Here is a 15,946-nt window from a genome sequence, read left to right as displayed (position 1 = left end):
ACACATTAATAAGTCAGCGCTTCAAACCACTCACAAGGCAACCTCTCCCTGAGCTGTTTAAAACCCTCTTGCGTGGCGATTAGCTCCCGGTAATCAGGGTGCCAAAGCATCAAGGCTTCATCCCAAGGCGTTCGAGAAGAAACTCTAGATGCAGAAAGGGAGATTCTTTTGCTGCAAACAGCAACCGGCCGAGGGTCCCCGCGGAGCGCTGGAACCTTTAAGGATGACCCTGCACCTCTAGATTCTCCCTCTGGATGTCCCTGACTATTCCCCGGCTCTAAAACCTACCAAGGAAGGCATTTGGGGTGTAAAAAAAAAGGTAAACAACATTTGTGTATGAATAGCTTTTTTTAAAATGAGGGGAGTTGAGATGAGCAGAGCTTGGATAGGGAAAGGTCTGGTATAGGTGTGATTTCAGGTTTCAGTTCAAGGTGGAGTTGCCAACTGTTTGGGAGGGTGGAGTGGAAATCCTGGCCTATTTCTGCACCGTTAATGGCGTCTTGATCTCTGGAAATCGACAAGGGGAGAAGAAATAAAGGAGATGGATGGCCTGTTTATTCCTGCGGATCAAGTCACTGGTTAAGGGGCAGCGGAAAGAGGCTTGTTTGAAAGTTGGCAATCTGATTGGCAGGGAGTGTGGGGGTGACAAGGGAGATTCGGAGGGGTGTGATTTGGAATTTCAAAGTTGGAAAGGAGGGGTGGCAGGAATATCGAGATTTGCTCTAGGGTGTGCTTTTTGTGATCTCCTAAGAGACAGAGATGTAGTTGCTCTCCTGAAGAATCATTACATGTGATCTAAAGCCATTTTGGCCGGGGAGAGGAGCCAAGGGTGTCCCAGCCCCCTCCTCCATCAATGACGCATAGTAGGGTGGGTTTCTAAATACATCAAGTGGATACTGTGCCCGGGGAAATTCCCTCTGGCTAGAAGAGTCTAGCAGCCAATTAACTACCGGGCTAAGTTCAAGGCGTTGGTTTTGGTTGCATAAATCCCTATAAGAACTTGGGACCAGGATCATCTCACCTCTTATATACCAAATCAGTTCGCTATTCAGGGGAAGGAGTCCCGCAGAGACTCTCTTTCTAGGATGTCCCTTCCTCAAAATGTAGGAATTGGGCCTTTTGTGTGGTGGCCCCAACTTTGGAAGTCCCTCTCCTTAGCTATTAGACAGCCTGGCCATCTCTGTTGTCTTTTTGCAGCCTAGCAAAGACCTTCCCCTTCCTATGAGCCTTTTAAGAAGAGATATTCATCCCAGTCTGCATCTGCATTGGAACTGGCTTTTAAGAAGTTTTAAAGGCGCTTTTGTTATTTTATCATTTGCTGTTTGCTCCCTTGCTTCCTCTGAGAGGGTGGGCAGGATGTACATTTATTGTTGTTGTTATTATTTATTTTATTTATTTTGTTGATTTATCATGCCCAAGGCCGTCCAGAGAGACTTACAACCAACCAAACTAACAGATAATAAACCCCACACAGCTATATTAACAGGCCTTGCAAGTGTCTGGGATAAACTGAGACATCCCGTTTTTTTTATTGCGAGAAAACGGAGGCCATTTCCCACCCCCAAAAGCACTGCGATCTTGCACAGGCACCCAAAATGTGCATCTTTTGGTTCATCTTTGGGAGGAGGAAGCCAGGGCGCGAAATCACGCAAGATTACGACAACCAAAATGGGTATAGTTGCGATTAAAAAATGGGAAGTTGGAAACCAGGAAGATGGCATCCCAGATGTTGTTTCAGAATGTTGGAGGGTATGCATTAAAACCAAGAGGAAATAAAAATACATTTAAAACATCCCGCCCATTTCCTAAAAGGCTACAGGTAGTTAAAGGCCAAAGGCCTTGTTATAGAGGAAAGGTTTTGCCTGGTGCCTAAAGACATGCAAGGAAGGTGCCTGGCGGGCCTCCCTGGGGAGCAACCACAAATGGGGAGCAACCATAAAAAAGGCCTGTTCTCGTGTTGCCACCCTCCAGACTTCTCATGGAGGGGCCACACAAAGAAGGGCATCAGATTATGAGTGCAGGGTCCCGAAAATAAATAGAAAAACACACAAAAAACAGTCCAGATGGCTCTGAATACCAGTTGCTAGGAGCCAACAGTGGCTTCTGCTTCCAGAATCAGAGGCTGTTGATGGAGGAGAACAGCAGTGGGCCTACTGCCCTCAGGTCCACCTTGCAGGCTATCGTGAAGCCTCTGTTGGCCACTGTGAGAACAGGATGCTGGACTAGATGGGCCTTTGGCCTGATCCGGCAACTGAGGCTCTTCTATTCCAGAAGAGAATCTGATTTGGGGAGAGGGTTGCAACTCCTCACCCTGTTCCTATGACAACATCACTGTGAGCTTCTACTGACAATACTTGTGTTGTTTTGTATTATTTCTCCTTCTCCTTCATACTTCCCTCCCTCCCTCCTCTACCCAAGGCATTCTGGGTGTTCTGCCACTGTGTCCTGTAGACCCTTCCCCACACCCCTCGCTCGGCCATCTTGCTCCCCCTCTCCCCGTAGGCCTGCCTCGCCTAGCTTCCCAGTAGCCTCAGCCCATCCCCCAAGATGACCTTGCCCCCACCAAGTGTCCCCCTCTTCTCCCCAAGCCAGGTGGCTCGCGTCTGCGAAGCCCTGCAGGAGAGTGGAGAATTTGAGCGCCTCGCCCGCTTCCTGTGGTCCCTCCCGCCATCGCTCGCCCTCCGGCACCCCGAAGGCCTCGGCTGCACTCACGCCAATTGCCATGACTTGGAGTTGTTCAACAGCCCAATTCCCTCGGCTGCGTGGTTGGCGCCCTACTGCAGCCAGGCCACTGTGGCCGCCTACCATCTGGAACCGTTTGGAGCCCTGCGGTGCGGAGACAGGTTCTCAATACATCCGCCAGACCGATCACCTGCCCGGAAGAAGGTCCCTGCTCTGCCGAGGGACTCTGGCCAAGATGGGGAGCAGAAAGTGAATGGCTTCAAGGTGTGCAGGACCTGATTATATTGCTATAGAGTTTTGGGGAGCGGGGGGTCAGTCTGTATGATATCTTTGTGTCCCTTCCATGCCTGTGTTTCTGTATCAAGGAGGCTTGGAATCTTAGAAGAGACCCCTGAACTGGTCAGACTGGTTTCTTTGTAAGTTAACGTCCTTAGCTGGCCAGTTGAGCACCGCCATTTACATGTCTAAAGAGGTTGCCCTGTTGCCATAAAGACAAACGGGATCTATATCTGTGTTTGGGATCGGGAACCGTTTTCAGCCCAAGGGCCACACTGCCTTCCAGGCAACCTTCAGAGGGCCACATGCAAAAGTGGGTGGAGCAACACATGCAAATTACTGCTCTTCAATAGGCTAGTTTCTACATGCACTCATACAGCACTCTCTATCCTCCATCCAGGCAGACGAGAGGTGTGATCAGAGTACAGAGATACATTCCAGCCTGGCAAAAAAACCCACTTGTATATATCTTCCTTTATACATAAAAATGCAAGGTGTTGTCACGCTCTGCAGTTCGCTTGACTGCCAATAGGCAGCCATGCAAATGGAAAAGTGAGCTGTTTAATGGAAGCAGCTCCAAACTCCATCAAATGTGTCGGAAGTGATGCTTAACAAAAGGGGGGGCGCTTCACACAGTACTTTACCAAACAGGGCAATTTGGCGTGGTGTGTGAGAAGGGAGATCGGGGAGGTAAGTTTGGCATGCACAGGAATCAGGGGCAGCAGACGCGTTTGTGTGCTTCTCCACTAGAATCCCACCCCCCAAAAGCAACATACTTCGTGGTCACGGACTGCTAGCTGCCTGTTGGATGGACGGGCGGGGGGGGGAATGAAGGGTGGTGGTCAAATGGAGTGGGATTATGGGGTGGACTGTCCGGAAGGAAGGAACAGCTGGCAGGCTGATTGTCCCACTTATAAAACAAGTTGAGCAAGTGTTGGCAAACAGCAGGATCCATCACATTAAGGGGGTGGGAATTTAATAATATTATTTATTATTATTATTATTATCAGTAATTATATGTATTAGTTTTTTTTGTTTTTTACTATGGCAGTTCAAAGTGACTCACAATATTATAAGCAAAAAAAGAACCACATACATACATATATTAAAACAAGCAAAAGACAATTAATTTAAAACAAAAACAGGTGATCGTAAAAAGAAAATATGAAAAAGAATAGCAGGCATGGAGAAGAATAGAGGGGTGGAGACAAGGACACCTCTTGAAGGGAAGGGAATTAGAGAGTAAAGACATCATTAAATGGAGCATCAGTTGATTCTGCTTTTCAGCCTCCGCAGAAGAGTATTTTCTTTCCTCGTTCCTCTGCACCTGTCCTGTGGCCTGACATCCGTTCTCCTTTTCCCCCAGGAAAGGACGCGGAACCTCCTGCGGGAGTGGTACCTTCAGGATCCGTACCCTAACCCTTCCCGCAAGAGGCACCTGGCCCAGGCGACAGGGCTCACCCCCACCCAAGTGGGGAACTGGTTTAAAAACCGCCGGCAGAGAGACCGTGCAGCATCAGCCAAGCACAGGTGAGAAACAGCTGGAGAGAGTGCAAGGCAGGCCTGGCCTAACTCAAGCTGCAGTAGAACATCTCTATCATGCCAAAGCTGATTGATTGATTGATCTTTATTACGGCCATTGGCCCGTCACACCACCATAATGTACTTGAACCTCCAATTTTAAAACCGCCAAAACTTACAAAAAAACAGACAAGAACCAAAGCAAAACAAAAACAAAAGACCAACATCATACATTACAACAAATTTGTAGCATAAACATCGCCCTCTGCTCATAAATTAATAGAAGACATCAATGGTGATATCACCTAATTACATCCTAAACATAGATCATGGTTTAAAGGGATTATCCGAGCCACACAGGAGTCCATTTCTTTTCTTTAGGGATAGGACGCTGACCAAGAATCTGGCAACCATGAGTGATCTTAGGGGGTCATCATCATTTAATAGATATCTCAGTTTGGCTTCAGTCGTATCATCGGCAATTCCCTTAAGATACTGAGCAAGAAACTTGCTCCTGGCCGATAAGTGAAAAGCACAATCAAGAATTATGTGATGCAACGATTCCGGTGCCCCACAATTACAATCACATAAGAGCGATATCTGTCCATTGGAGAATCTATTTCTCAGCACGTTCGATGGGAAGGTGTTGAATCTTGCCTTTACAAAGGCATATCTATGAGCTGAGGAAGTTAAAGAATTCAAATAGTTTGGGAGCCTTAAGAGGGGTAATAAACCAAGATTTAGAGGTGAGCAGGTACCATTGCCCAAGATCATTTTCTGCTGCAAGTCCATCTCCTCTAGCTTACAGGTTACTGTTCTTTTAGCTGGAACTATGTCCTGCTCTAGTAATTTGGATGGGGAGATTCCCATTGCCGTTATTTTCAGCTGTAAATTTTTTACCCATGGGCTCTGGAAATCATCTCTCCACATACATTGTATCAAGTACAAGTTTGGGAGATTGTGCCATAGAGATAACCAGTGACAAAGAATGTGCTTCCACAGAGCATTTTCCAGGGATACAATATTAAGTTCCATGCGTAACGCTGTATTACTTACACAGTTGGGCAGTTTCAATATCCCTCTTAAAAACTGATTTTGAATGACCTCCAGGTGAGATAGGTTGGCAAAAGTCCCCCAAATTGAGATGGCATAAGCAATTGTCGGGATCACCTTGGCCTTGAAGACTTTCAACGCCGATGGGATATGAAGGGCCCCATCATGCCAAAGCTTCCCACTACAATCTCTGGCATCTCCATTTCATAAGAATACCTAAGCAGCAGTCTCAAGAAGACAGGCTGGGATGAATTGACTGTACTCTTCAGTAACCATGGGTGGTGTAGGGGGGGTGTCTGCCCCCTTTTTAAAAAATCCACATGGCTTAAAAAAAAATATTCCATTGTTCTGCTCCCTCCATTTGTTATCAGCCTTTTGGTGGTTCCCTCACTGCGAGAAGTGAGGTTACAGGGAGGCAGGCGGAGGGCCTTCTTGGCAGTGGCACCTGCCCTGTGGAACGCCCTCCCATCAGATGTCAAGGAAATAAACAACCACCTGACTTTTAGAAGACATCTGAAGGCAGCCCTGTATTGGGAAGTTTTTAACGTTTTATCATATTTTTAATATTCTGTTGGGAGCTGCCCAGATTAGCTGGGGAAACCCACCGAGGTGGGCAGGGTATAAATATATTATTATTATTATTATTATTAGGCTGCAAAAGGAGCCATCAACCCAGCCTAGAGACGTCCAAACCGAGACCCTAAATAGCAAGCTGTGCTTGGCAGAAGAGAACAGCCCACCCGGGGAGCAGAGGGATCCCACCACAGCCACCAGTGACAATGAAAACAGCCAAAGAGCAAGGGAGACTTGGGAAGACTGATCCAGCCGAGGGGTTCTCTGTTCAACAGAAATGACTGGCTGGGGTGTGTGGGAGACGCAGGGCACGACCAATGGGAATGAGATGCAGTCATCACGAACCCCATTACTTATGGAATGGGGGCGGGGGAGGTTTTAAGGAAAGGGAACCAGGTGCCAAGATTGAGGGTGTGGCAGGAATGATGGGAACGGAGAGTTTATTGGCTAACTTCCCTGTTATCCCGCTTGCCTTCCCCTGAGCAGCTTTGCAGCGCTGGCGTCCTTCGGAGGAGATAAAACCAGAGTCTCGTTGCCACTTTACAAAAAATAGGTGCATTTACCTCGAGAGAAGGGGCGCCAGGACCCAGGCTTAAGAATTAAAGGCTGCTGAGCAGTGAAGACTCCAGGCTTTCTTCTCTCAGGCCTGCCTTGGGCGGCATCTAATTTAACCAGAATGAAATGATAAGCCTACCCAGATCTTCACTTCACACAACCAGGCCCTCTGGGCCCTAAACCAGTGGGAAGGAAGGGCTCCCTTCTCAGGCATCCAGAATGATGTCTTGCTGAGTCTGCAGTCAGGACTGGAGAGAAGAGGGCGAGGAGAAGCCAGGAGTGAGGGGAGAGGAAATAGATTTGGGAGGTTTTGGAGTTAAAGCGGAAGTGAATGAGAAGTAAGGCGAGAAAGAGAACATATATGGGGGTATTTGTAGATTAAAAAGAGGTCGGGGCGGGGGGGGGGGGTAAGGATGAATGCACCTATATCAGTGATGCTCTTGCCGATTTTGAGCCAAAGGAATCTGTTAAATAACTGACAGCACCAATCACCTTTTGGGAAACGATCGAAAGCAGCTTTCCACACCTTTTTGGCCACTGGGTGTACTTTGTGGGAGACATACCAGCAGCCAGGGCACTTGCAGCCACACCTAGGGGTTGGGACCCAGCCACTATGTCCATGAAGCTTTTGGCTAAACCCTTTGCATCCCTCCATCCCTCAGTTGAAACAAGGTGTCCATACAGGTAACCTGCATCTGCTTGCATTAATCCCTTGTTTAGTTTGGCTCATCCCTCCGGTTTCATCCTCTGCCACATAAATTTAGATTGAGGTCTCCCCCGGGGGGCGGGGGGGCAGAGGCCTCTCTTTTGGGGTTGTTTGTTTGTTTATCTCTCTCTGTGTAAACTGCTGAGTATATTTACGGCACAGTATCAATAAAACGATTCTATTCTAATATCTAGAGAGCGCCACTAAAAATGCCAGCGCCGCATTAATAAATGATGGTGGCTTTGCATTCCAGAGGCGATGCGTCACTTAAAAACAAACAAAGGGATGCTCTAGTGGCTCCCTTCTGCAGGGATGAGGTTGAGAAGAGAAGCGTTTGGAATGAGAAGGAATGAAGGGATACAGCCATGATCAACGCTTTTAAAAGGCTGGAACCCTGTGTAATAAGAAGAGCTAAGGCAGGGGACAGCAAACTTTTTCAGCAGGGGGCCAGTCCACTGTCCCTCAGACTTTGTGGGGGGCCAGACTATATTTTTTGGGGGGGAATGAACAAATTCCTATGCCCCACAAATAACCCAGAAATGCATTTTAAATAAAAAGGCACATTCTACTCATGTAAAAACATGCTGATTTCTGGACCATCTACGGGCCGGATTTAGAAGGCGATTGGGCTGGATCCGGCCCCTGGGCCTTAGTTTGCCTATCCATGAGCTAAGGCAAGCCTGCTGGCTTAGGCCGATATTCAGAGGCACAAGATGCCTCTGAAAGTGGAGGTGTGATTAGTAGCCCTTGTCTCATTTCATTGTCATTGAAAGCCTTGTCCTCCCTAAAATCTGCTGCTAAGTCATCCAAGAGCCAAGTCAATCTTTCTCCTTATGTAGGCAAAAAACAGCACCTGGGGAGGCTGGTCCATTAGGGCAAATGAGGCACTGTCCCATCAGCATTGCAAGTGGTCCAGGAGGATGGGAGTTGTAATCCTGCAAGTTCTGGAAGGCCACAGGTCCCCCACTCAAGTCTTCTAGCTTGCATCCAGTCCAGGGGCTGCTGCTGTCTGAAGCCTTATTCTTCCTTAGTCCCAGTGTTGACCCTTGTAGAACTCAGCAAGGAGGATGGGGGACCAAACTTAGAATGGCTTAGCCTGTCAATGGCTCTGGCGCCACCTACTGGTGTGCTCCCTGCCTTCTGCCCCAATGGGCACCAGCCACCATTAAAAGGAACCTGAAACAGCTCAGTGTGGACTGAGTCCATACAATAGGCGTGGCATGGAGCGTGCGGGGAAGGGACATGGCTCGAACCCTGAACAGAAGCACGCCACTTGGCAGCATTTTGTTTAAAGGTCCCGGTTGTATTAATTCCACCCAGTCCCACTCTCAGGGCTTATTTCTTTCCAGGCATGGTCCATGATTGAAAGCTCCATGTCTGAGCAAACCCTTTATTTTGGTTTCCCCACAAAACCTGCTCTTTTAAAGCTCAATCGGAGCAAGCGGTAATCTGCATAAAAGCTGAATTTACTTTTGCTCCAATTCAGCTTTAAAGTAGTGGTGTACTGTGGGTTGTGTTATAAGAATTTTTAGGACTTAGATATATAATAAATGTTCATAAATGTATCAAGCAAACACATACATAAATATAAAAACCACATGTCTGGAGCAGCACAGGAATACATTTCTGAAACCATTTTGACTCCCAAACTGACCAAATGTTTCTCTGCAAGCAGGGAGAGGGAATTAAGTGATTACCATCTCAAAGGAATGGCCAGACTACCAGGAAAGGCAATCAGATAAGACATTTTCAGATAACCTGGCAGACAGGAGATAAACAAAGCACTCAGATTTCTGTTGTAGACCGCCTTTTCTATGATGTATGTATGATGCTTCTGGGGGTGGTCTTGAGCTCCAGGGCAGGGAATTTCAAAATGTCTGTATAAAGGGAGGCACACCTTTGTTCTGGGTCCTCCTCAGTCCTCCTGTGTGTGAGGGGAGCACCCTGTTGCAACAGCGTTAATAAAGATCAGGCTTACTAGCTTCTTTGCTTCTCAATATTCTCTGGTTGGCCTCTGTTATTTTCTCCTACCGATGGGGAACCTACAAAGGACTCTATAAGGGCTCTTGTGTACCCCACAAGGGAACAAGACCAGATTCTGTTTACAAGAGTTGCCAGCACCCAGGGCTGCGTGGAGGTGGTGGGTGGCAGAGAGGGAAAAGAACACATGTGCATTCAGCTGCCTAACGGCGTCTGTGTCACACAGGAGATCACAGCAACAGAGGTAAGAAGAGCCTTTCCGTTGTCTGGAGAGGTCACTTCCTGGTTCCATTTTCAACGATGAAAGCACACAGCTGCATTGAGGCAGCATCAGGTGTTGGAATTTTTGTGCCCCCTAACAATTTTGCGCCCGGGGCAACAGCCCCTATGCCCCACCTCCACACTACACCACGGCTTTAAATAGTGTGTTTTTGCAGGGAAAGCTTGGGGCAAAAATCCAAAAATGATTTGGCATGGCTTGCTAAAGTGTGGACCTTTGCCTGGAAAGAACAGGGCACAAGATAAGTGAGGATAAGCCCTTAGTCTCCTCTCCTGAGCTATCAGATACGTCTGGCTCCAAAGCAGCCTTAATTCCTGGGATCGCAGCAGCAAGACAAGACCGGGGTCCAAATCCCCACTTGGCCACTAAGCTAATCGCACTGGGTGACTTTGGGAGGGAGTCGCTGCCTCTCAGCCTAACCTACCTCACAGGGCTGTTGTGCAGGTAAAATGGAGAGTGGGGAAGAAACACTTCTGTCCCCTTGAACTCCTTGTGAAGAAAGGCAGGAGATAAATGTAATAATAAAATAAGAGTTTGTGGAAACTTATGCTTCTGGAGAAAATAAAATGGGAGTGCTGGGGTCTTTGTGAGACCAGATGCCCTTCAAACTGTGGATGGGGGCCATTTTTATTTTATTTTTTTAAGATGGGTAAGGGCAGGAAATCTGGTGCCATCTGGGCAGGGGGTCAGGCCCAATTATCCACACCCTAACAAGACTGCCCCTGTAGCACCATCTTTCTGGAATCAAACGAAAGACGGAATATGCCATTAGGTAAAGCTGGGGAGCAGGGATGGGGTAGAGCAGGGGTCAGCAAATTTACTGTGCCTCAGGCCGATGTCTCAAGTGCTGATCACGTGGCGGGCCGGAGGGCGCGTGCCCATACGCATGCGCACACGCTATTTCTGGTGCTCCTCTGACCCAGAAGTGGGCAGCCGCGCAGCGCAGTGCCGGTAAGAGTGGACGGCGGCAGCGGGTGGCGGGAGTCACCGCAGGCCGGATAAACGAGTCCCTCGGGCCTTATCCGGCCCACGGACCTTAGTTTGGGGACCCCTGGGGAAGAGGAAGCAAGAAGAACCTGCAGATTGATAGTGTGGTAAATGATTGGTTTTGAAAGGTTCATTGTTCAGTGATGGCCGCCGACTTGGATGCTTTTAAGAGAGCATTGGGCAAAATCACGAAGGGCCAGACACTAGACGGCTGCTAGCCACAACAGCTGTGTTCTCCTCCTCCTGTTGGGAGGCAGCGAATGTTCCTCTGAATCACAGTTACTGGGAATCACAAGTGGTGAGGGTAGCTGTTGCACTCCAGTCCTTCGGGGGTGGTATTCTGGGGTTGCCATCTGGTTGGCCACTGTGAAAACAAGATGGTGGTCTCGATGTAGCTGGGCTCTTCTGGTGTTCTTGGCTATGCGAAAAAGGCAGCGGGTTGAGATTTTACAGGCCAAGACTGGGCAGCCGCATGAGGGGGAGGAAGAGAGCAAGGGGAGATCTGTTCCCGTCTCTCCCGCCTGCCTGAGTCTCCCCGCCACTCTGCCATCGTCTCCATGGCAACGCCGGGAGGATGAGAGGATGCTCTGAGGCGTGCAAGGATGCAGGGATCGGACAGCACCACAGGCTTCCTTGCAGCCACCACCCGGGGAGAAGCGACTTACTTCCGAGCAATTGACTCCCATCTGCTCGCTGCCAAGGCGGGCATCTCTCCTCAGCTGCTGCGGTTGCCAGGGCAGAAGCGGGAAAGAGATACAGACAACTTGGCTGCAGGGCCTCAAAACCTTGGCCTTGCTCTGCCTGGGCTTAATTGGTCATGAAAAATAAAACACACACGCAAATAAATGAGAGGGAGGAGAGTGGCGACAGGAAGACCTGTGGCTCTCCAGGTGTTCCTGGACTACAGTGCCCATCATCCCCAACCATTTCCCTTGCTGGCTGGGGTTGATGGGAGTTGAGTCCAGCAACACATGATAGGCTACAGCAGGGGTAGCCAACTGGGTATACTCCAGAGGTGGTTGGACTTCAACTCCCATCAGCCCCAGCCAGCACTAAATAGTGAGGAATGATGGGAGTTGGAGTCCAACATGTGGAAGGCCCCGGGTTCCCCAATCCTGTTATAGGCATATGTCCTATCCAATCAGGGATCCCATATCTTAGAGGATTGGGCTTCCAAGGTTCTTCAGATGGTATTGGACTCCAACTCCCATCAGCCCCAGCCAGCATGGGCAATGGATGATGGGAACTGTAGTCCAGCAACTTCTGGAGGGCCACAGGCTCATCACCCCAATCTAATTAATTGTTTTCCTTTAGGTTTTCCACTGATGGGTGGTGGGGAGGTGGAACTCAGCTGCCCTTCTTACCTGGGAGTAAGCACCAAGGAAAAATATATTGTATTGGACTATATACTGGACTGGACTGAAAGTAGCCCCCCCCCCATCTCTTAGATTGCAGCTTCTCTACCTTATGAGGATAACGGTAGCCTGTCCTCAGGTTTTATACATGGCAGATTTGGGAGGCTAATATTCAAGCTACTCTATTTAGCAAGTTTGTAATTTTTACTGCTTTAAAATTAAACCAGAGACCCAAAAAGTTAGTTGGTGTTTTTTAAACAGTTCTTTCACTGCCAAATCTCAAAAACTGGGCAACCACCCCCAAAGTCATAAAGCCAAAAAAGTTGGGTGCAAATTATGGCATCTTGCCCAGTTTTAAGTGGGAAAATGCCAGTTTCATTCTATTCTTTTAACACTCAGCTTTACATTACTTTTTTTTAACTATTACAGATCGTATGTACCTTGCTGAAATAATTTATGCAGTGTCCGAGACCCCTGGGGAGATGGTCAGCAGGACCAGAACAGCAGGACTGTTCTGTGATGGGCTAAGAGCAGAGGTCGGAAACACAAGGCCCACGGGCCGGAAGCGGCCCATGAGGATTGCTTAACCCATGGGTAGGCAAACTAAGGCCTGGGGGCCGGATCCGGCCCAATCACCTTCTAAATCCAGCCCACGGATGGTCCAGGAATCAGCATGCTTTTACATGAGTAGAATGTGTCCTTTTATCTAAAATGCATCTCTGGGTTATTTGTTGGGCATAGGAATTTGTTCATTTTTTTTTTCCAAAATACAGTGGTACCTCGGGTTACATACGCTTCAGGTTACAGACTCTGCTAACCCGGAAATAGTACCTCAGTTTAAGAACTTTGCTTCAGGTTGAGAACAGAAATCATGCTCCAGCGGCGCAGCAACAACAGGAGGCTCCATTAGCTAAAGTGGTGCTTCAGGTTAAGAACAGGTTCAGGTTAAGAACGGACCTCTGGAACAAATTAAGTACTTAACCCGAGGTACCACTGTATAGTCCGGCCCCCCCTAAAGTCTGAGGGACAGTGGACTGGCCCCCTGCTGCGCCGGATCACTCCCATGGAGGATCTCCGCGGGAGTGATCCTGGTAAGCCTTGCTGACCCCTGGCTAAGAGGCTAACACAAGAGGGAAAGAGCTGTGGTTTGCATGGCTTTGATCCCCGCCATCCCTAGGGCTGAGAAATGCCAGAGAGCCTGCTGGTGGTCACTACAGACCAAGGTTGGGAAAGTGCAGGCCATTGGGCAGAATGTGGCCCTCCCAGCTTCTGTGACTGGCCCTTGGCTAGAGTCTAAAACATCCAGAGAAGGCACCAGGCTGCAGAAAACTGGAAGAAGTGACCCCCAGTGTTAAGTCACCCTTCATAGGATCGAGTGCCTGTCAATCACTCCGTCGGCTCAGCCCCAACTGGCTGCAACAGCAGGGGGCAGGTATATTTGAGAGGTCACAGGTCAGTAAAAGGTAAAGGGACCCCTGACCATTAGGTCCAGTCGTGGCCAACTCTGGGATTGTAGCGCTCATCCCACTTTATTGGCCGAGGGAGCCGGCGTACAGCTTCCGGGTCATGTGGCCAGCATGACTAAGCTGCTTCTGGCGAACCAGAGCAGCGCATGGAAACGCCGTTTACCTTCCCTCTGGAGTGGTACCTATTTATCTACTTGCACTTTGACGTGCTTTCGAACTGCTAGGTTGGCAGGAGCAGGGACTGAGCAACGGGAGCTCACTCCGTCGCGGGGATTCGAACCGCCGACCTTCTGATTGGCAAGTCCTAGGCTCCGTGGATTAACCCTGCATATAGGAGGCTCAGAACCTTCAGAGGCTGTTGGACTACAACTCCCATCATCCCTTGCCACTGGGCATGCTGGCTGGGGGCTGATGGGAGTTGGGAGTCCCTGAACCCCAATCTTCTTTTCCAATGTTTCCCCTCCCGCTCCCCCCATCCAGAAGACCCCCACAAGGACACGAGAGGCGCCTACCTCGAAAGATCTTTATTGTCCTATGAGCGAGGGACTCGAAGTAATTTTTATTTCACTCCAACATCAACAAGTCCCAACGTCGCCCCACCCCCACCCCCTCCGATTTAGGTTAACAGTTCCACGTCCACATTCATGTTGCACAATAAAAAGAGTCTCTTCTCTTGAATTGCGCCTGTGTTGCATGGAGACGGGAGGAGAGAGAGCAGGAGGGAGGGAGAATGGGGGAGGGAGGAACTTCTATACCTCGCCACCACCCCCCACCCCGTCCCCCAGGAAAACAGGAAGAAACCAGTGGTCTCGATGCAAACTCACACTGAAGTTACAACAGCATGGCGATGGAGGCCCCCACCTGGGACTCCTCGGGCCTGTCAAATGTGGAGACACCCCCCCTAGTCATAATAATGGGATGGTGGGGTCGGGAATGGCAACATCCCCCCCCCCCCGACACTCACACACGCCAGTCCCTTCGCACACACACACATGCTTTCCTCACCAGGTGAGAGGAGAGCATTGTAGCCTGCGCATGGTATAGTCTAAGGAGCATCAGGAAGCCTGGAAAAAGGTGTGTGTGTGAAGTCCCGCCCCTTGACATAACCTGCAGCAATGCAGGGGCCACAACTGAAAAGTCCCTGGCAGGAGGCCATTTGAAGGCTGAAGGAAGAAGCCCTTCCTACTTAAGATTTTGGTAGAGGCAGAACCACTGCAGTCCAGAAACATCCTATCTAAGGAACATGGGACAATGGTTGGGATCCAGAATACTGGAAGGGGCAGGAAGAAAGCAAATGTGTTTCTTTATAAACTTTTTTATAGAATCGTAGAGTCTGAAGGGACCACAAGGGTCACCTAATCCAACCCTCCCCCATAGGGCAGGGATCTTTTTCCCAACTGGGACTTGAACCCATGAACCTAAGATTAAGAGTCTCATGCTCAACCTACTGAGCTATTCCAGGGTGTATCTACACTACAAGCTTGTTATCCTCCCAGCCTCCCCGGAGGATCGTGGCATTCATTCCAGGAGTGCTCAGAATTAGCCCAAGCCTTATTAAAATAAAAATAAAAATGGTGCTCCCGTCATTTGCTCAGAAAAGGGAGAACGAATTGTTAAGCCAGCCTAAACTTGTGGCTGTCCCAAGGTCGCAACCACGCCAGATATGCAAAAACACCCTCCTGCCACCTTAAGCCATGTCTCCTTGCCCGCAAAGAATTCTGGGAACTGTATTTTACTAAGGGTGCAGGGAACTGTAGCACCAAGGGGGTTTCCTAACAACTCTCAGCCCCCTTGACAAACTACTGTTCCTGAGATTCTTTGGTGGACGTTCAAGGGCCGTTTTAACTGTGTGGTGGTGTTCCCAATGTTCAAGGCAGATCCGTTAAAACGACTGGGTGGGACTAATTTAGGATTGAAAAACCAGTGCGTCTGCTCTTGAGTAGAGCATAGCTGGCCACAACACAGGGGGCAGACAGGGCCCACGACCACAGGAGACAGGCGTGAATGACTGTATGGAAAATGTGCGCCTGGGTCCTCCATTGCAAGCCCGGACAGGTCAGCCAAGTCCTGTCTTGGTTTATGGCCTAAGTCCAACATCCTTTTCCACCTTCCAGCATCCACAGCAGCCCTGAATTACCGAATGGTGGCTATGTCCCTAGGAATCTTGCTTTCCACGTATGCAAGCCAACTCAGTAGGCGATAGCTTCCCTGCTACAGAGGCACCTGAGGGCCGCAGGCTAGTTTAGGGGGCCAGCTCTATGGCTGGAGTGTGCAGCCAGGGCTGGCTGCTTTTCTGCTTTTCCTTGTTGAGCCAGCAAAGTTTTCCCGGCAGGCTGCGCAGAGAACAGGCAACACAGCCAGTCACACAAGCAACCAAGGAAGCGTCACTGCTGGACAGCCAATCAGGAGGAACAGCTGAATAGGGCTCCGCCCCCAGCGCCCCCAACATCCGCCACCTCATTCTACCTAATGGGAGGACCGGCCCTGTCTGGTCCCAGGATTCCTGAAGCTG

General features: G+C 49.3%; 1 protein-coding gene across 1 annotated transcript; it reads left to right on the top strand.

The window, feature by feature from the left end:
• Positions 1 to 1,636: 1,636 nt before the first annotated feature.
• LOC309358625 (homeobox protein SIX6-like) lies at positions 1,637 to 9,462 on the top strand. The gene is made up of 3 exons (XM_081891983.1): positions 1,637 to 2,946; positions 4,325 to 4,488; positions 6,184 to 9,462. Exons 1-3 carry the CDS (start codon positions 2,548 to 2,550, stop codon positions 6,350 to 6,352), a joined length of 732 nt encoding a protein of 243 aa, XP_081748109.1. The 5' UTR covers positions 1,637 to 2,547; the 3' UTR covers positions 6,353 to 9,462.
• The last annotated feature ends 6,484 nt before the right edge of the window (positions 9,463 to 15,946 follow it).

This window comes from Podarcis melisellensis (assembly GCF_964234715.1).
Source record: "Podarcis melisellensis genome assembly, chromosome: 16".
Classification (NCBI taxonomy): domain Eukaryota; kingdom Metazoa; phylum Chordata; class Lepidosauria; order Squamata; family Lacertidae; genus Podarcis; species Podarcis melisellensis.
This window is presented reverse-complemented; position numbering and strand designations above follow the sequence as displayed.

What these genes read in the sequence shown, in the direction of transcription:
- LOC309358625 (XM_081891983.1), top strand. Translation starts at nt 2,548, where the DNA reads ATGACCTTGCCCCCACCAAGTGTCCCCCTCTTCTCCCCAAGCCAGGTG. An exon ending in AGAAAGTGAATGGCTTCAAG is followed by an intron (nt 2,947 to 4,324) that starts GTGTGCAGGACC and finishes CTTTTCCCCCAG; the next exon opens with GAAAGGACGCGGAACCTCCT. An exon ending in GCAGCATCAGCCAAGCACAG is followed by an intron (nt 4,489 to 6,183) that starts GTGAGAAACAGC and finishes TATTATTATTAG; the next exon opens with GCTGCAAAAGGAGCCATCAA.